Here is a 20,543-nt window from a genome sequence, read left to right on the forward strand (position 1 = left end):
CTTCCAAACCCCCTCTCTGAAAACTGAACCGGGATGCAAATATCAGGATTATATAGGCCTTTTGTAATTCTTTTTTTTCTTTTTTAATGAAAAACTGGCTTGGGTTCCAACTGCAGGGGAGAGTTTAGTTCCCAGCGTGGGATTTCCCCTCGTGTGCTCCGCCTGTGGCCCCGGGCTGGGAGCAGGAGCAGCAAGGCAGCAACTTCTGCTCTGAGCATCCACTTCTCAGGGATCCCTCCCTCTGTGCTCTGGTTACTCTGTTTTAAATCTCATCAGGGCTTCCTGTCCAAGCTTTTTAGTATTTCCTTTTATTCCCTAAAAAAACCTTTTTAACTTTCACCAAACCAGAAATGCATTTTATTCCTTTCAGTTGCTACTATCCTCTAAAATGCTGCTTTTTGCTCCGGAGTTATATAGGGGAAAACCAGCTGGGAAATGTAGCTAAGAACTGAAAATCGCTGTCAAGCAGCGTTTTGCTGGTGGAAGGAGCACTTTACAAACAAGCTAAAGAGCATCCACATCTCTGCGCCGTTTTGGATCCTACTGCTGCTTTGATCTCCGTTCCAGACATGTGTCCTCTCCCGCCTGCAGACCCCAAACGTATATTTTCAGGAGGGAAGAGGAGAGAATGAAAAGAAACTGGATCTCCCAGACGCTCTGTTTCATCCAAGAGTGTCTCAAGCAGAGCTTATCTCCCTCTGGCAGATCCCAACATGTCTGACAGACACTTGGTAGACACAGACGTTGGCGTTTGGACCCATCTCAAAAGACCTTTGCTCTCAGCTGGGTGGGAAGAGGGACGAAAACCTCATCAAGGACCCTGGCTTGCTCTTCCGCTGCGGGCGCAGGAGAGCTGGCACCGCGGCGGTGGCTGCAGCGGGCAGACGGCTCCGGCTTTGCTTTCCTCCTGGCTGCAAGGTCGGTCTCGTGGAGCTCGATCGCTGCAGGTCGCGACTGCGCATGGAGATGCTGCCGTCGGCAAACAGGGCTTGGGCTGGAGGGCGGGTCGGGAAGGACCTCCAGGGTCACGTCTACTCCCTGAAAACAAACCAAAGACTGGATTTATCTTTTCCACTTGGAGACGTGGAAGCGAGGCGGTGGCTGGTCCTGCCTCCCCCGTGGAGCCACCCCAGCTGGGCTGCGTGATCTGGTCCACGGGCGCCTGGGGCTGTGTCCCAGCCCCAAAGCCTCACCAGGGTCAGAGCTGAGCTCCTGCTGGAGTTGCCTCCCGGGCACCTCCTCCAAAGGGTGTCCCCAGCCCAGAGAGGAAGAGGAGGGAGGGAGAAAATCCCGCCCTGGGGATGCTGCTGTGCTTTGGGTGTTTTGGGCTGCTTAGTCCAGCCCAGAGGTGTCGGGGCCCTAAATGACAGCACTGTCTACTGGGGGAGCATTGGGAATACTGGTCCCAGAGCTGTGCGCAGCAGGAGCACCCCGTCGTGCCCGAGAACAGCCCTGGCAGAGGAGAAGAAAATGCTCATTAGCAGTTTTCACCCTGCTCCTTTGCTGTTTGCTTCCCAACCAAGCTCTCCCACATGCCCATGCCAGCGGCGATGTGCTCACACCTGGGGAGGTGCTGGGGAGACTAAACGGTGTGACCGGGTGCCCCAGTTCTGCGTGGTGCCCTGCGGCATCACAGCAGCCTCCTCGGTGCCGTGGGCACCAGCCCCGCTCTCCTCCAGCCCAGGGGTGGCATCTGCGTGGATGTGGCACCTGAACGGAGGTGGCACCCAGCTGGAGGTGGCACCTGAGCAGATGTAGCACCCAAAACTAGGTGGCATCTGAGTGGAGGTACTGCCCAAGAAGAGGTGGCACCTGAGTGGAGCTGGCACCCAAGTGGAGGTGGCACCTGAGTGGAGCCAGCACCCAAGCAGCTGTGGCCAGAGGTGGCACCCCACAGCCATCAGTGACCCGATCGGGGCGCGGGGTCCCCAGGGGACCCCAGTGGGATGCCCCAGGGAGAGGAGCAGGGTGCTGCCGTGGGGTTGAAGTCCCCAGCCGGCACAGCCCTGCAGGGAAGCCGATCCCTAAAGGGTGCCGCGGCCGTGCGAAGGCTGTCCCCTCTCCCGTCCTCTCTCGCTGTACCTCCTACAAGTTTCGCTTGTCCCTCCCACTCCCTCCCAATGCTCTCCTTCTGTCAGGGAGCCGGGAAAGGCTGGGGATAAGGAAAGGGCTCTGCAAGCGAGGCTACCAGTCTGGCTGGCTGCCTCCCACGGATGCTCGGGGCCGGGGAGCAGGGCAGCCAGCGCTCCCATGGACCTCCCCAGCGGGATGCTCCTCGCCTGCTCCCTCTGCCTCCTGCCCGGTAAGCACCCGCTCCCCCTCCTGCACCCACCCCAACTCCCCCGGCAAAGGGAAAGCAACCGCGAATAACTTTTGCTTCTTTGGGAAAAGTGCTGGAGAAAGCCCGAGGTTAATAAGGCTGTTGGAAAAGTCTTGCCGGGAGCAGGAGAGAGGGAGCGAGGCGGGCGCCGTCGAGGTGGGTGAAGGGGAGCTGAAAGGGATGGAGAGCTTTGGTGGGCTCCAGGTAGGAGCGGGCAGGCAGCGCGGCGTCCTGCCGGCCGCCTCCTCGGCTGGGCTGCAGTTGGAGCAGGATTAGTCAGGGTTTTTCTGAAGCATCAGATGGCAAAGGAAGAAAAGCCCCCCCTCAGTTAAGCCAGACCTTTTTACCTAGAGCTAACTTTTCTCACCCACAGGTGGTTTGTCCCGTTGCACATGAGGGGGCTGTGCAGAGGACAATTGCTTGGGTTTAAATAAGAGAGGTTTCAGGCAAGCGCTTCGTTTCGGGAGGCGAGCCTGCAGCTTCCCCCCATTTGGCTCTGGGTGCGGGACGAGCCCGGCTGGGGCAGGAGCGGGGGGTTTATGCTTCTTGCTGGCCCCTCGCCGGCAGGCTCGGGCTCGCTCCTGGCAGCAAGAGGCTCCCGGGCAGCCCTCGGTTTTGCTGCAGTTACATCTGGCAGCCTCCCGCACGCAGCCGGGGCTCCGAGCAGCCAGGCTGGGACTGCTCGGTGCTGCAAAGGGCAAAAAAGAGCTTTTCCCCGCTCCCGGGATCGCTGCCACCGGCTCACGCCTCCCCGCCAGCCTGCAGCGCTTCTGCCACTGCAAACATTTCCTGATGGAAAAACACGCCAGGGTGGGTTTTTTTACATTTTTTTTTTCCCCTTCTAATTGCACTGTTGCTTGATCCTTTAAAGCAAGCCGCAGCAGAGCTGCCTTTCTTTGCTTAATAGGGAACATGTGTCCGCGCCTCGCATGGCGGCGAGCGTGGCGGGGCACGGGGCTGCCTGCGTGGAACCGCTGGGGCCGATCGCGCCGGCACCGAGACGGCGGCACAGCCCCGGCCGTGCTTACGTGGGCGACCGAGTCCGTGGGGTGAACTCCCCTTAAAGAGATGCTGCTCGTAGACATGTGGCGGATATTGCAGAGCGTAGCTGGGGGATGTGGCAAATTGGCGTCGCCGCCTCGGGCTGAACAGAAATCCTCCACGCGAGCGTTTCTGCCCACGGGTGTTTCTGCCCGTGGGTGTTTCTGCCTGTGCCTGGAGGGGCCGGCGACGGCAGCGCTGCTGCAGCAAACACAGGCGGTGTGCCGGAGAGAAGGGTTAATGCTTCCAGCGTTCCGAGGTGGTGTCCGGACCGGGACGCTGGGATGTGTTGTGGCTACCGGTCAGTGTATTTTGCTGAGGACTAACGTTGGTGTTTTGCCATCCGGACTGAAAGCAAGCTTGCACGATGTGCGGGACCCCCCGGGGCGCTGGGCTGAGCTGGGGGTGCCAGGCTGGGATGTGCACCCTTGGGAACGGTCCCTTTGCCGTGCGGGCAGCACTGCCTGTCCTGGCACAAAGCCTCGGGTGCTTTGCCTGAGGGAAACCCCCCTCCTGGCTCTCTCCGGTGGCCCCAGGGGAACCTCCTGCACTCAGGCTCTGTCCCCGCTCTTGCATCGTCCCACGGGCTGGGAGTCCCTGGAGCCACCGCGGCTTCCCCGGCGATTGCCCGGTGATTGCTCAGGGCCAAGGGAGGAGGCGGGCGATGCCGGTGCCCGGCAGCTGGTCCCCTTCCAGTTGGCACCTTGCAGGGCCGGGGACCCCAGCACCATGGCTCTGTGCACAGCCCGTCTTGGGGACAACCCAAGGTGTCCCTAAACTTTGTATCAGGCCAGTTCCTCTTCTCCGAGGCTTCGACACAGGCAGGGTGCAGGTCTGGGCCCAAAGTGGGAGAGCCCGGCCAAGGGGTGCTGAGCCATGGCTTGTTAAAACAAACGCCTTCGGTGGCAGCGGATGGCCCCGCCGCTCTCTCACGCCGTGTGCTGGCGGGGAAGCTGCGACGTCCAGAAGGACCCAGGGAGGATGCGCTGAGATGCGATAACTTCCCTGGTGTCAGACCATGCCTCTGTGTTCCTCTGCTGGTTTGGTTTTCCAGAGAAGGTAGTCGGCTCCTTCCCTCTACGAAGGGTCACCAAATGGTAAAACCATCGTGCTTGCTCCACGGGGCACATTTGGGATTGTCCAGGTGGGTTCCCAAGGGACCCTCCAATCCAGGCTTTGATGGTGGGTACTTAATTCTGGGTGGCTCCACAGCCCCAACAGTGGGACTAAGGGACCCCACCTCCTCATCTACCAGTTGTCCATCCACTGGCCAGGGTTTGGCCAGTGAGAGTTTGTTAAACAGCCCCCTCCAGCCCCATGGCGCATGGGGCTCCGAGAAGCCAACCGTGGCCCCCACAACCTATGGCTTTCCTGGTATTCCCTTGGGAACGGGGCGGTCAGAGACCTGCTGCTATTTATCCCTGATGGCATTTGCCTTATCGCTAATGAACGCGCTGCAAATGAACAATCAACATGTTCCTTAGGGCTGTGAAATGTGGCCTCTGCTCCTCCTCCCCGGCTTTTGGGGGGCCAGAAAGCTGGAATTATGGAAGCACAAGGTACTTGTGTAGCTAACGCCCCGGGGCTGTTTGTCAGAGATTTCGCGGGTAACCAGGAATGTTACAACACACGAGCTGGCGATGACTGATCCTCTGTTCATCCGCAGTATTCCCTGGCTCTCCATCCACCGCTGCAGCAGCCACCAAACCCCGGGTCGTTTCCGAATAGCTGGTGCCAAACGCTGGCTTTGAGAGAGCGACCTGGAGAGGAATTTGGTGCTTTCGGCATCTCATTCGGCAAAGAGTGCTTGATAGGAATTAAAGCCAGAGGGAAGTGCAGGGACACGTGGCCCACCCTGCTCCTTCTCGGGGCCTCCTAGCTTTTGCCCGAATACCCTATATCAAGCTTAAACGTTTTCTAGCTAAGCCAAATATTTCAATCCTAAGAAAAGAAAAAGTAATGTGCATGGCAGATGGGCTGCAGAGGAGCATCCGATGCCACCAACGCCCATGTAGTGGTGGGGATGGGGTCACTGGAGCACAGCGCTGGGTGGCCAGTGGCATCCCCAGGGATGCTGAGGGTGCAGGGGTGACAGCGCCGATGCCGGACCTACTGCCCCACCACAGAGGTCACCTCTTCTGTGTGGGCTTCAGCAATGAGGGAGGAAGCAGGAGTAAGAATAGCAAGGCGAGTTTCAAAGTGCCAGACCGAGCTGCTTGACCCCAGCACGCTCCAGATTTTTGGCAGATGTGAGCTTTCCCCTCACCACGTGCTCCTGGGCTCCTCCAGCTCGCAGCTCGCTTGTCCCTGCACAGAATCACAGGTCGCAGAATCACAGAATCATTAAGGCCAGAAAAGACCTTTAAGATCATCAAGTCCAACCATCAACCCAACACCCCCATGCCCACTGAACCGTGTCCCCAGGTGCCACGTCCACACGTTTTTTGAACACTTCAGTGATGGTGACTCCACCACCTCCCTGGGCAGCCTGTGCCAATGCTTGGCCACTCTCTCAGTACAGAAATTTTTCCTAATATCCAGCCTAAACCTCCCCTGGTGCAACTTGAGGCCGTTTCCTCTCGTCCTGTCGCCGGTTACTTGGGAGAAGAGACCAACCCCCACCTCACCACAACCCCCTTTCAGGCAGTTGCAGAGAGCGATAAGGGCTCCCCTCAGCCTCCTCTTCTCCAGACTGAACACCCCCAGTTCCCTCAGCCGCTCCTCACCAGACTTGTGCTCCAGACCCCTCCCCAGCTCCGTCGCCCTTCTCAGGGCCCTGGCACCATCCTCCTGCCCATGCCTCTGCCCCTGCCTCTTGCCTGCATTCTTCAGGCAGGCAACAGGATGCACCATTTTTCCAATTTTCACCACAAGAAAGTACGACCCTGGTGCGGCACGTGCTCTTCTCGTGTCCCATTCACACCCTTTTTCTCGGGTCACCTGTAGTGCCCCCAAACCCCGTACGTCCTCCCGCGCTGCCCCTGGGGACCCGCAGCAGCCTGGCAGCGGGCAGGCTGCCTTTGCCCGGGGAATCTGGCAGGAGAGCCCGTGTGGATCCGGATACAGGTTCCCGTGGGCTGGCCTCAGCCGCAGCCTTTAAGATGCTTGTCCCCTCCATGTCACTGCCCTGCGTCGGCTCGGCTTCTCTCCAGAAACTCTGTGTCGAGCTGTGAAAGTGCTGCAGGCCAGTGAGACAGGCTGGGTTTGCACAATGCAGTCAAAAAAATTGAATGTGTTTTCCCCACAGTCAAAAAAAAAAAAAAAAAAAAAGAAATTTTTCCGGCAGCTCCACTGCCCGGCTCGTGTCTCCTTAAATCACAAAGGTTTGGAGCGAAGGCAGTGAGCTAAATCCCAAAATCTCTCACGGCAGCAGAAGCAGGCTCAGGGCATCACAGCAAGCGCCGCCGGGCTGCGTTACGGCACCTTCCCGGAGTCCCTTTGCCGGCGGTGCATCCTGCTGCTTGCCTGAAGAATGCAGGCAGGAGGCACGGGCAGAGGTATGGGCAGGAGGATGGTGCCAGGGCCCTGACAGCATCCCCCTCCTGGAGGTTTCCCTTACAGGGAGGACTTATTTTTATTCTTTTTGGCAGGAAAGGTGGCTTTTATTCCCAGCATTGTTTCCCAAATGTGTTTTATTTTTTTTCTTTTCAATATTTGACCTGACAAGAATCAAAAGTTTGGATTCGACAGATGCTCCAGTTCGGAAAGGAGGTATTTGAGGCTTCCTGCCTTGGCAGACTCGCAAGCAAAACATGCGGCTTTTGGTCACTTATTTATGACAGTGATGTCACTCATGACAAGAAAATGAGACTCGGTTCTTTGGGTTGCTCCATCTCCTTGACAACCTCCCAAAAAGCTCCCATTAATTTAGGCCAGTTTAAATATTCTCCGATTATTTTTTTTTTTCTTTCTGCCTCGAATGCACCCACATCTGTCGGCTTTCTGAAATTCCTCTCCTCTGCCATCCGTCGCCTGGAAAATTTCTTCCAGATCGTTTCGTTTTTCCAGCCCCATCCCCTGCCCTGGTCCCCGCTACCTGCCGCGCCGGGATGCTCCGGCACGGTGAGCGGCACGAGCCCCTTGCAGCACCCTCCCTGCTCCCCTCCCGACCCAGTGAAGCATTCCTGCTATTTAGTGGGGGTTTTATGTTGCTTTTCATGACCAGCCTGGCTGCCTTTTGCAGAAGGCTACAGCTGCACAACAGGGCAGGAGCCCCGGGACGGGGATCCCTGACTTGCTCCAGTGTTCCTGCTCCCTGGAAGCCTCTGCTTACCTGGGAAAGGGCTCCTGCAGTGCACAACCAGAGAAACCCTGATGAATGCAAAAAATGAGAAGAAAACCCGTTGCATCCTCTCTGACACTTGCTCTGTGCTCAAGTGATGAAGAAGCCTCTGCATTACCTGGACTTGAACCTTGCTTGTAATATTTTATATATTCTTAATATATAATATTTAATATTTAAAAAAAAACACTCCCCAAAAGACACCCCCCCCTTCCTCCAGCCAGGTCCAGGGTGTCACCCCGACTCACCGGTGGCGGTGATGTGACACCCTGGGGTGCTCCCAGCTCCCCACGACCTCCCCCCCGTCCCCCCGCCCATCGCTCCTCTCGATGGCTGGTCCTGCCCTCCGTATCTCCACTGGGTAATGGTTAACTCAGAGGAGGTTTTAATTTGTTTTGTAATGTTAAATAAGGTCAATCTACCACAAAATATGCTGGCTCTCATCCTCCCCGTCTCCTTTTTTTTTTGTCCCTGCTTTCTAGAATTTCTTTTTGTAGGATTTTAAAGCTCTTTACCTCAGCTCTCCCTGGCGAGACTCTGCGGTTCTTTGCTTACGGCGCTAACGTTGCAGATTAGTTCCTATGACTGCAAAAAGCCGGGTTTATCCCTAACATTCCTACCTATAAAAGCACTTTCCATCCTGAATTTTTCTGCCTGGGAAGCGGCATTCCCAGCCTCTCTTGTTGACAACCCCTTTATACCCCTATAAATACCAAACATGATCCTTCTGCTGCTTTTAAAGCCGTCCTTACTAGGGACGCCAGGATCTTTTATTTGCAACTGCAGCTACTTTCTGCCAGAAGGCAAATAGAGGTCTGGGATATCCTGGCTATGGCATATCCTTCCCTGCAGCATCGTCTCCCATGCGGTCACTCCTTGCTGGGACCTGGGCCGTGCCCCTCTACACTTAAGCAAACCCATGGGGAAAACAGTTTTGTAATTTAAAAACACCTCCCCGTAGAAGCTGTGCGGCATTTGCACCCGTGGAAGGTCTGAGCGTGATGCTGGCTTGAGCCAAAATGTACGTGTCTCTGGACCAAGGCCGGGGCTATGGCACGTGGACCGCGGGACGTGGGGGGCTGCCGCGTTTTGCAGCCACCAGTAATAGAGGCAACGCAGTGCTGGAGCCCCTCGACACGGGTACCCCCCTTCCCCGCTGCCTGGGGGTGGTCTTCTCCCCCAGCCAATTTCTCCATCGAACGCACCCAGGGAGCCCGTGGGCACAGTTCGAGGCAGCTCCTGCACCCACGCATGGGCAAAGGGGCATCCCCAGCAGCCCCGAAACACCCCAGTCCTGGGGAGACTCCCCCGACCCCCCGTCTGCACACCCTGCTGCTGGGTCCGGCTCCCGGCAGAGGCAGGAGTCGCCAGACCGATCCCCCAGGATTTGCTCCCTGGCAAGCAAGTTGCTCTTGAAGGCTGACCCAGGCAGGCTGTCAGCACCGGGCTCCCCGAAGCTGGGATGCCGCGGCCTGGGATGCTCCCCCCGTTGTCCTGCGGGAAGGGGCATCCTCCAGAGCAGCCTTGGGGAGAGGACTAAGCCCAAAAATCAACCCATCCAGGTTTGAGCATCCATCCTTGGGGACACCCTTCCCTCAGAGCCACTTCTCCCTTAGCAAAGCCCCCAGTGGCACCGGCTTTTGTTCCCACGGGAAAAGTGAATCCCAAATTTGGATCTTTGGTACTGCAAAACCCTCAGGAATGGCAGGAGGTGGCCCGTGGGGACAGCTGGGACGGGTGATGGGCTCCAGACCGGGCACATCTGGCGTGACCACACATTTCCTAAGTACCCTCAGCCGGTGGTCCCCGCTGGGCTGCGTGGGGACATGGTGGTGGCCATCCCCCCCGCAAGCAGCTGCTGTTCCATGGCTGGAGGAGCAAGTTGTTGCAGAGGGGGGGCTTGAGCAGATGTCAGAGGGGAGGAGAGTGCTCTCCTCTCCCCTCCCCATGCCTGTCCTGGCAGCCCGGGCTTCAGCAGATTCATTCTTACAGTGGTATAGAGGAAAAATACTTTTTCCTTCAGCATAAACCAGAAACACAGTTTTGCTTCGGTAGCAGCGGTGGGCACCAGCTCAGCGGCTCCGAGGAGCACGTTGGTGCCTGCCGGGGTGAAGCCCCTTTTGCAGGTGGGCTGGGGAAGGGGGCTGCCCTCCAGGGCTTGTGCAGCTGTGGCCTCTAAGCCCTAAACAAACCCGCTTAAAGCTGCAGCCCCAGGGCTGGCTGCTCCCTGGGGGCTCGGTGCTGGAGAGAGGAGTGCTGGGTGGCTGCAGGGGAGGGGGAGCTGGGGTGCTTTGGGTCTTGCAGCCCCCCCCTCCGTCACGGCTGGCTGTGGGAATGCTGTGCCACAGAGCTGCTGTGATGGGGTAAACCCAACCCTGCCTTGCCTTAGGACCCTCCTGGGGCGTGTCGTGCGTTTTGGGGGAGCAGCGTTCTCAGGACGGATGAGGGTGGAGGTACCTTTGGAGATCATCTAGTCCAAGCCTTGCCCTAGCAGGGTCACCTGGGGCAGGTTATCAGGGGCTGCGTCTAGTTGGGATTTGAATATCTCTGAGAGTGAAGACTGCACAGCTTCTTGAAGTGAAATGTGCAATGTCTGACCACAGTAAAAAAGTGTTTTCTCCCTCCATCTCAGCACCTTGGCTGATGGGATCCTTCTTTTCTGTCCCCAGGATTCAGTGATACCTTCAACATTGACACCAAGAGGCCCAAAATAATAGCTGGCTCTAAGGAAGCGTATTTTGGCTACACGGTGCAGCAGCATGACATCGGGGGGAAGAAATGGTAAGTCAGCTCTGTGTAGGGCTCTGAAGAGGAGGGGATCTAAAGCAACCTGCCCAAAATACTGAATCTCTCCTCCTGCTCCACCCGACCACAAGTTTGAGGTGGTCAGTCCCCCAGTTCCAAGGGAAACCAGGTTTGCTCTTGGTGGTGCTGGTGCCAAGCCAGCCTGGACAAAATAGAGAAAACCTTCTTCCTTTCAAAGAGCGGAGTTTTGGGGGGGGATAACAGCACATTTTGTGTTTGCTAGGTGTGCGTGTGGAGGCTGCTGTGTGCTGGCTCCCGCTCTGCTGCCTTTCGGTGGCCAGTGCTGTGCGTGGGGCTTTGCTCCGGGCGGGTTCACGGTTCCCCGGGGCCCCTCGGCCGCCGATGCTCGCTGGAAGCCCATCTGGGTTTTGGGTCGAGGCCATCCTCTTTTATATAGTTTCCACCTGCAGAGCCGCGGTCTGCAGAAGCGCTCAGACCTGCCTGCGTCTGTCAGGGGTGCAAGATGAGACTCCGACGGCTTTGCTGGGGTTTTGGGTTTCGCGGCAGGTTTTGCTCCCTGCCAGGGCTGATCCCCGCTGGGGGATCCCGCACAGATGTTGGCGGAGACGCTTGATGCTCTGCAGAAGCACATCTGGATGCTGCGGCGATGAGGGCAGTTCAAAAGCTCATTAAATTCTCTGCAACGCGATTGCTGCGGAGCTGAAGGACCTGCTCCGTGGGTGGACAACAGTCCGGCTTAAGGCAGCAAGCAAATGTGTCATTAATGTAGATGGATACCCCTGAAACTCAAAAATCAGACCTGTGCTGCCTTTGCACGACCTTGGCTGGTGCTGGCGTGGGGCCTGACCCTGTCCCCGAGCCGCGCGGACGTTTCGCTGCGAGGAGGAGCGGGGGGGTTGGCTTTAACCTTGGCCTCGCCAGCCGCCGTCAGCACAGCCTGAAGCCTCCCCACTCGCCGCTCCCCTCCCGTTTAACACGGGGTCAGGGCCAGCCGCCCGGGCGTGCGGCCGCGAGCCTTTCCGCTGGCTCCAGGCTCCGGCTCCCCGCGAGGGCTGTGTGCTTTCCCGAACCGTACCGTGCATCCAGTTAACGGGGTGACGCTGGTGCTGCGACCCCCCCGTGCCGCGTCGGGGCTGCGGGGACCGTCCAGGCTCCGCTGCTCCCAGCTGCGTCCCGGGGAGGTGCCTGCGGTGAAATCCACGCTGTTTCCTCCCACCATGCAGCAGAGACCCGAGTTAATATTCATAAAGCTTTGACTGGTGGGATAAGGTTCAGCTTTCCACCGGGAGCGCTGCTCTGGGATGGGCTGGGAAGGGAGGGTGCTGCCGGGGATGCAGCTCATGAAGCAGACATGGGTCCTGAGCAGGTGTTTTAGCACCCAGTTTCCCCTCCCAGGGTCAGAGGCTCACATCTGCGTGGCGGTGACAAGCTTTTCCACCGCCGCAGCTCGAGACGAAGCGCGGGGCTGCTCACAGCCGGGCTGAGCCTCCCCAGAAGCGCGACGGTGCCGGGTGCCGGAGCATCCTCGCAGGGGCACGTCGAACCCGCTCACGGAGCGCGGGGCACACTCCTAGAGCTGACCCTGCCTGGGGCCATGCCGGGGACCGGGTGGTCTCTCAGGATCCTTTTCGTCCTCACCGTCCATGAATCTGTGCTCTGGGACTGTTTCCCAACCGGCCAGCTTACGCTTAACAAGCCAGAAGCCAGGAAGACCTGGCATGGGACACGCTCTCCACCCTTTCTTCGCTTGAATTTACCCAAAGAAATGCTTTTTTTGAGGGGTAGAGAATTTTGCGCAGCTTAAGAGTGCAACTGCTCGCGGCCAAAGCCGGCAGAGCACAGCATAAAGGTGGCCGTCAAGTAGTTCCAGTAAATAAAGCAAATTCCCGCAAGGGGACCCGCTGGAGACCTGGGCTGGGATGGATGCTAACGGATGATGTTGTTCTGCTTGGCATGAAATCTTCCATCCTCATCTCCGTCCATGTGATGCTGGAGCACATCTGGGCAGCACCGTGCGCTTAAATTCTAAGGGAATCTGAGCCCAGCCTGGTGTGTCCAGCCCTCACGCGCTCCCGGGCAGGGCCCAGGCATGTCTGTGGGATGGGGACCACGGTCTCCAGGATGGCTGATCTGATGCTTCAGACCATGCAGGCTCTTCCTTTGCACAGACCTCTGCTGAGAAATATTTTCTTATCAGGAATGGATCCAGAACACCAAAAATTTGGTGGTACTTGTGCTGGCTGCTGCAGGTGACTCCGGCTCTGCAGAGGTGCCGGCCAGGTCAGGGCTAAGCCTAGGAAAGGCTGGGCAGAGACCGTGGTTCTCCGAGGCAGGTAAGGAGGAGGAACAGAGTGTCTTTGCCATCACATTCCTCCCTGCTTCTGGATAATATCCCTCTTCTAGATCTCATCTCACCCTAAGCCATGCCAGAGGTTCCCCCTTGGAGGAGAGCGGCGTACCCGGGTGCGAATGGCACGCGGGCGCCGTGCCCCTCAAGTGGCAAAGTGCCACCCGTGGGTGCAGGCGGTGGGAAACCTTCCTGGGACCGCGGCTGAGCCTTGCTGCCGAGGAAGGACCCTCCTCGCCCGCCCCTGGGCGGGAGACGCAGGGCGTGGGTGGGGGCGAGCCTGTCCCGTCCCTCGGCCCACCCTGCAGAGCTCCTGGGTGTTTGAGAGGGATCCCGTGCGGTTCCCTCCTGCCCCTCGGGTTTGGTTTCCCCGCCAGGCAGGGACGGCAGCGGTAGCTGAGCCGGTGGGTGTCCGACGCCCGCGTGGGCTGACCTGCGGAGATTTCTGCCCAAAGTGAGCTCTCTGAGGGAGAGGCCCTGCGGAGATTGGGGGAAAACGTCCTTTTTTTTTTTTTTAATATTTTCAGCCCGATTGTAGCTAGAGGTGCTGGTTTAGCCATGGTCCTGGCTGCCCCCCGGCAGAGGGACTGCAATTCCCATGCCATCTGGGGGCCCTTAAGCTTTTTCTCAAGCCTTCAAGCTGCCACCATCACTGATGGTCAAGGGCTGGCTTCCTTGGGGACCAGCGAAGAGAGGATTTTTTGCCTCCTTTCCCAGCAGGATACTGGAACAAAGACCAGCTCTGGCTTGTTTTGGCCCTTCTCACATCCCTCCTGCCAACATCAGGCAGGACATAGCTGTACTTTGTTCCTCTGCACAAAAAAAAACGGATGTTCTCTGCACAGAACGAGTGTATGTATACACATAAGTACAGCATGTATTTGAACATGCAATTATGTAATATAAAATGTCTATTAAATATGTGTACGCAGTTAAAAAATGAAGCCACCATGACTCACTCTGGTTAAAGGATAAATGACTGAACAAACAAAATGTCTATAGTATAAACCAAGGACGTACAGAGCGAGCGGGATAATAATTGTGCCAAGCCCAGGACCTGGCAGGAGGCAGAAGAAATGGAGATGCGAAGATGAAACCCCGGTTGCTGGTAAGGCAGAAGCCAGACGAGCATCCTTCAGTACCATCCCAGAGGAGTTCAACAAAATCCACTGAAACGCAGAAGAGCTCAGAGAAACTAAATGGTTATGTCAGAAGCGCGGTTCGTACGGGAGTGATGGTTATAGCAACGTGCAGAGACCCGGCTGCCAAATACCAAATGTGGAATCTGAGGACTTTGGCATCTATCCTTCAGTCTGAGTCTTTTAATGCTGCTTTTGGCCAGTGTGGATGGCTTTAGAAGGGTTTCAAAGCAGCTTTTACATACATATATATATATAAAAAAATATTTTATATATATGTATCTCTGTGTATAGGCATCTTTGAGTGTATGTGTATACACAAACATATATATAATATTCTGTAGATATATTTTTAGCTGTCAATATTTCCCTTTTTTTAACCTTTGGGGGAAGGAGCCAGATCGTTTGCACATGGGGGTTTTAAGCGCAACCTTGATAGTGGAAAATCTGGGAGGAAAGAATTCAGATTATTAAACTCCAGGGGGAAAAAAATACTTGGATATATATTGCTCGAAAAGCTCATCGATTTGTGGGGTGGCTTTCTCTGCTCACCGTCTTCCTGAGTGGTTTTCAGACCCCTCTCTCAACACTTTCTCTCCTTTTTTCATTAAGCTGGAGGTGCAACCCAAGCGCCTTCTCCAAGTATGTGAATGGAAAAAATGACAACAGGCTACTGAAACTCGTCCTAACGCGCAGCGCGGCGGCGTACGGCGGCAGCGGCCGCCCTGCCCCGGCGCGCTGCGGGCGCAGGCAGGGCCAGCGGTGCCCGGTGCGACGGGGTCTGAGCGTCCCCACGCCCCAGAGCCGGGCGAGACGGGAGCTCCCCGTGCTGCCGTGCGTGGGGTGAAGTGGCCCGGCAGGAGTTTTGGTAGAAGGAGAGGGGGTGGCTGTCACGGCAGAAATGATCGTGGTGTTGACCCGAAGGGGCGGCTTGGCCCGGAGCTGCTCCTCTGCCCCAAGTCACGCTCTGGTTCGTGCGATTTTGGGGGTATTTCAGGTGTGAACTGCATGAGTCTGGGCAGGTTTGTTGCTGTGGATGGATTTATTTGGGCAAAATAGGTGTGTTCAAACATGAAAAGAGTTTCCACAGATGCACGTGGGATGCGTGCCCCTCAAACACGGAAGGTCCCATCCCCGCGTGTGCTCTTCTCATGTTGCGCATGGATGTTTGTGCCAAACAGAAACCATAATCACCTTGAGTTTGGGAGAAAAATGTTCTTAGAGGTCCAAGATCATTGGGAAAAAGGGGGGAAGACGTTCCCTCCATCTTGCATCTCCCCCCTCCCAGTTGCTTTTCCTGATTGCTGCCCGTCATCCCAGGAGCAGGAGCTGTGTCACCCCCCAAGGACGGACGAAAGGACCCGTTCCCTCCTCCCATGCGTGCTGCCCCGCGCCGGCTTGTGTCTGCGGGTTGAAAGTTTCCAGCTATGCGAAAAACGAAGCTTGAGACGAACTGGCTGTGGAAGGAAAGCCCTGGGAATAAACATCCATTAGCTTTTAGAAGCCATAAAAATAATAAATATAGCATTCCCGAGCCGGCTGAGGCCGGGGCTTCGCCGCCGCTGCCGGCGAGGTGGCACGGCTGGGGAGTGGGTCCCCGGCCGCACTGGCAGCCGGACGGGCTTCAAGGGCTGCGGGTCCAGATTTGGGGTGCTGGATGCTCTCTAGTTGCTCGCTCCCACCGGAGCTCGTGCCTCATGCTGTCCGACCCCCTCTGCAGCAAAGGGTGCTGTCGAGCCCCGGGGCAGGGTTTGGCCCCCTCGAGCCCCCCACGCACAGCTCTCCGCCCTTGGGAGCACCCCAGGGCTACCTCCCCCTCCCAAGGGTGGCCCGAGGGGGCCAGCCCGGAGCCCCCGTCCCCACGGCTGCTCCAGGCACAGACATGACGTTTCCAGCCTGAGCGCGGCCAAAGGGAAAAGGAGGGAGAAGAGAGAAATATCTGCTCGGTGGATTTAAAGCTATAATTGTGCTGATCTGGAAAAACAGTTAAAGGGTTTGCTATTTCCCTACTACTGTGAGAGGCTTTCTTGGCTGTAATTCTCCTGTGGTTTGGCCGGTACCCGAGCGCTCGGATTATTTTGGTGAAAGGGTACATAACTGCAAAGCATTCCTCCGGCGCGGGGATAATGTCTGCTCCCGGCTCTCCCTCCCACCGCGCCGGGGCTGCAGGCGCGGGCTGGCCGCAGGGCGCGGGACGCTGTAGCAGCCCGCTCCGTTTCCCGCGTTCGGGTCTTGTCCCATTTTTGGCACAGTATGGCCTTTTTTATTTTCCCCGGAAAAATCCCAGAGGCTCTGTTGTGAGTGTTGCTGGGCTCTTCGGGGCCACTCCACAGGTTGGTCTGTCCCTGCCTGGCACCTTCCCGCGGCGCCTCGGGGGACACGGGACACGGGACAGCTGGCATCCCTGGGGCAGACCTTCCTGGCCATAAAGCAGCGCGTTTATCACAGGCTCTGGGGTTGGTTTGCATCGGCTGTAAGCTTAGGCCCTTTCATTTATTTTTAATTGTTTTTTTAGAAGGCGTTTGGTCTCATCAGAAAAATAGATGCGGTCTCGTGTTACTCGCTGTAGGGCTTGCAGGCGAGAGGGGTTCGTGGGAGGACATCCCGTTGCAGACAAACGCAGGCAGCACTCAGCCGACACACCCTTTCAGCCTGCTAGCAACCAAGAAGAGGAAGGAAGAGGTTTGCCACCCTGTCCAGCGAAAAGGCAAAACTGCACTGGGTATTTTTTTCCGCAAGGGACGCAACGGGAGGCACGTGCAGAAACGGGGATTTGGGCTACACGACAAATCCAGCCAGCGGAGAGCAGCTGCCCCGCAGTTTCGGGGTTCCCGGGCATCCCAGCATCTCCATCTCGCCTTCCCCACTTCGAGAGCCTGAAAATTTCACCTGCCCCAACCCTGCGGCTTTACCCAGGGCTTTCCAAACCGCTGCAGCAAGAGCAGCGTCCCCCAACTTACCTTCGCTTGCCGTGACACACGGGTGGGCTTCCCCCCCCGAGGCGCAGCAGGGTTTTTATGAAGAAACAGAGGAAACCCGTCAAGCAGAAGCTTTGGCAGCCAGGCCCTCGGTGCACAGAGGAAAATTGTCTGCTTGGTGTTTTTAAAGCACCCTCATTGCACCATAGTGTTAGCATTCAGGTGCCGCCGTAGGACCCCAGCACCCCTCCCGCGGTGAGACTGGGAGAGGCTGGAGGTGGATGGACACCAAGCCCTGCCTGTGCCGTCACGTTACACGTGTGCTGCAAAATATCTATAGCCTCATTTGTAAAGATCTCTATGGAGGAAGGGAGTCTTGCTCCTCGCCATCCCGTGGTACTCGCCCATAAAAAGGCCTTTGCAATCACATCTTCATTATTTAGGGCTGGGGGTTTGGTGCCCTGGTCTTGGAGCACTGAAGAGCAGATGGATGGAGCTGGGATACTGGAGGCGGTGGCTTCCAGCGCGGGACCGTTAGCTGGTGATAACGGGTGGCTGAGGAAAGCAAGAGGCACCCGGTGAGAACGGGAGTCGCAGATCGGCGCTTGCTTTGGAAACCTCCAGAAGGAAGCCAGAGATCACCCGAGCCCTGAGGGACACGTGCAGCCTACGGAGAGCATCAACCAGCCACTCCAAACGCCGCAGTGGAAACCCACAAGCCGGGCCAAGAATCGCTGACGGACCTCGCCTGTAAACACCTCTTTGTTACAATATCCCTAAGTAAAAGGGAAAAAATTACACCAGGAAAAATAAGAAAGTATCATTACCGCTGACCACAATATTCTGCGAGTTCCTCAGACATGGTTTGCAACACGCCCGTCATCTGCTATTTTAAGGAGCACGCCGGTGATTTTGCTTACTGCGATGTCTGCGCAATTGCTGCGGCAGCACGTGGGGCTCGGACCCCGCTTGCCTCCGTGTCCTGGTGCTGGGTCCCCTCGGGGCTGCTCCCGTGGCGCGGCCGCTCGGCGCGGGGGGAGATGGGTTTGCAGATGCGCCGCGGGAGCGGGCTGTGTAACGAGGAGCATCCGTGCCCGGCGCGTGGAACGGCTGGGTAAATGGCAGCCGTGTTTATGTTTCGTTTTGCGATGAGAAGGTTTGTCATAAAGCAGAGAAAACATTGATCGGCCTTTTAAAAAACCATCAGCCGAGGGTGCTTTGCGTGCCGGTGGCAGACGGACAGCCTCTTGCGGGCGCTCCTCGTGCAGGAGCAGCGGGGGACGGGGACGAAGCTCATGCCCGGGGGTGGGTCTTGGTCTGGTCCCAGCCACCTCCGTGCCCGGCGCTGGGCCGGCGGGACCCAAACCTCGGAGGAAGGATGCGCTACATCTCGGGAGAGAAATCCCCCAAAAACTCACCAAACGTGGGCATGGAGAACTGCAGCTGCTGTCATTAGTAAGTTGTCTGTTAATTGGGGTAATATGGGGAGCACAGGGAGACCTGGGAGTGGGCAAGAGGCTCGAATGCCTCCACCGGGAACGCTTCTGCCCAGGGGTGATTTACCAGGTATTCAGTGGGCAAAACGGCCTTGCAGGGGCTGTAACCTTCCCCTGCGAGCACCGCTAAATATCGAGCCCGAACGGCTCGTTGCTGAGGAGTCAGCCCAAAGCCGGGTGCCAAAAAAAGCCTCTCCGGAGCTGTGTGAAGGACGCCAGCTCAGCAGCAGTGCTAGGGCTGCAGATGGTCAGGAACGGGTCGGGATGAGACGGCGTTCCACGCAGGAGAGAAGGACGAAGATGAAACAGCCACGGCGGGGAGGAGCATCCTCTCCTGGGCGCCCGCACTGGGGGACGTTGTCCCTCGCAGAGGGTAGCGGAAACCTGACACAGACGGTGCGAACGCTTCCCTGCTGTAACCATCCTCTTCCTCCTCCTCCTCCCCTGCCGCATGCCCCGGCCTCGGCTCCCGGGCCGGGTGAAACATCTTGCTGCTGCCCGGTGGGAGGGCGAAGGTTTGCCCCGCTCCTGGCTTTGTGCGCCGTGCTTTCCCAAATCCGCTCGCGGAATGTACCCGGCGGACGGTATTTCGTACGCTGTGAACCCAGCGCACGTCAGGACGGCTTGTTGGTGCTCCCAGACCCAACGCCCCTTCTCGCTGCCAGCCTGCGCTCCTCTCCCAGATGCCCCAAGCTCCCTCCCACGGGACTGCTCCGTAGAGAGACCCAAAAAATCAGTTTGTCACCTTCTGGAAGCTCTGCTGCACCTCCCTGGGCTCCGGGCAGTGTTGGGGGATGGACCTGGGTTTAACAATGCATCGGCTCGAACTCCCTCTATGAGACCGTGGTGGAGGTCGCCCGGTGCTCAGCCACAGCTGGTTGTCCCACGCGTGATTTTGCGGTGGCCCTGGGTCACCAACACACGAGATTTTTCTGCTGCTGGTGAGCAGAACTGGGGGAGCGGCCGTCTGCCCGTGCAAGGCGACGGGGTGCTCCCCCTCGGCAGAGCCGTCCGGCATTGCCTGCGCTCTTCGGCGGAGCTGGCTCGTATTTAAATACGAAAAAATGACCAGAGATTGGTAACGTGATTTGCTAGAGGCTGCACAGAAAGCTGCCGTCAGGCCGAGGACTCCTCTTCAGGTCCCCCATCCTCCTGTGCCTCCACCTCTTTGAGTTCTCCGCCGTTTCTGCCTCTCCTTGGACTCCCACTAGGTATTTTTTTCCCACCGTTGCCAATGTGGAGAAAAACATTTCAAAGCCTGTTCCTCTGCCACACTCCCTCCGAGGAGCTCCGGTCCCGTTTAAAGTTTTCCACAGCTGAGCTCTCCCTTTCCTCTTCACTTCTTCATCCAGATCCATCTTGAATAAATTAGCTGCAAGTGAATTTGCCTTGCAGGAGATTAAGTGTCCCATTGATTGAAAAATCCTGTGAAAAGCATAGCTGCTTCTCCGTTCCTCCCTAATTCCTGCACTCCCGGGTCACCAGCTAGACATACCTTCCTTTCCTGATTTCTTTCCATTTAATCAAAATATCCTAAGGCTCAAAATGAGCTTTGCGACCTCTCTGCGATGCACCCAGGGAGCTGCTGTGCCGGGGGGTTATTCCCTTAAAAAGACAGGAATTTGCTGGGTGCAAAAAGGCTGAGGGGTCTCTGGGGGACCCTCAGGTCACGGTGGGGGATCAGCGTGAGTGGGGGGCGAGGGGCTGAGCTACCTCCAGGGAAAGGTGCTGGTTAATACAGCCCTGGCAGCAGGTAAAACCAACAGCACTTTAGGGGCACTAGGCAGGAATTACAAATCTATGCAGTAGAGAATAATAAATGGAGATAAATAGGGAGTAAAGGAATGAAGCAGGGGCAGACCCAGGACTGCTGGAGGGGTTTGATGGAGGGGATGCTGGGGATGGGCATGTCCCTTCGGCTCAGCACGGCAGCCTGTGGGTACATCCCAAATGGCCACGAATTTTTAAGCGCTGAATTCTGCGACACATTTCCCAGGGAAATGCTGGTTTCTCCATCGCTTGATGCCTTCAAATCAGGGACGGATGTTTTTCCGGGATATGCGCTCCAGCCAAACATAATTTATTGGGTTCAGTACCGAGATAACTGGCAGGAATGAATGTCTGTGACACAGGGAATTTCACCAGATAGTGTTTTGGCTAAGGGAAAACAAAATACCCCAATAATTCAATCAGTCCCGAGCAGCTGTGACTCTAATTGTTTTAGACGCTGAAGC

General features: G+C 57.0%; 1 protein-coding gene across 2 annotated transcripts in view; it reads left to right on the top strand.

The window, feature by feature from the left end:
- Positions 1-1,974: 1,974 nt before the first annotated feature.
- Positions 1,975-20,543, top strand: part of ITGA11 (integrin subunit alpha 11) — a gene marked incomplete at its 3' end in the record, with an annotated part of 48,976 nt that continues 30,407 nt past the window's right edge. For both annotated transcript variants that reach the window (XM_082005149.1, XM_082005148.1), the window contains exons 1-2: positions 1,975-2,302; positions 10,313-10,424. In XM_082005149.1, coding sequence (XP_081861275.1) covers positions 2,251-2,302; positions 10,313-10,424 — 164 coding nt within the window. In that variant the 5' untranslated portion in view covers positions 1,975-2,250. The remainder of the gene's footprint in view (positions 2,303-10,312; positions 10,425-20,543) is intronic.

This window comes from Phaethon aethereus (genome assembly GCF_964289735.1).
Source record: "Phaethon aethereus genome assembly, chromosome: 12".
Lineage (NCBI taxonomy): Eukaryota > Metazoa > Chordata > Aves > Phaethontiformes > Phaethontidae > Phaethon > Phaethon aethereus.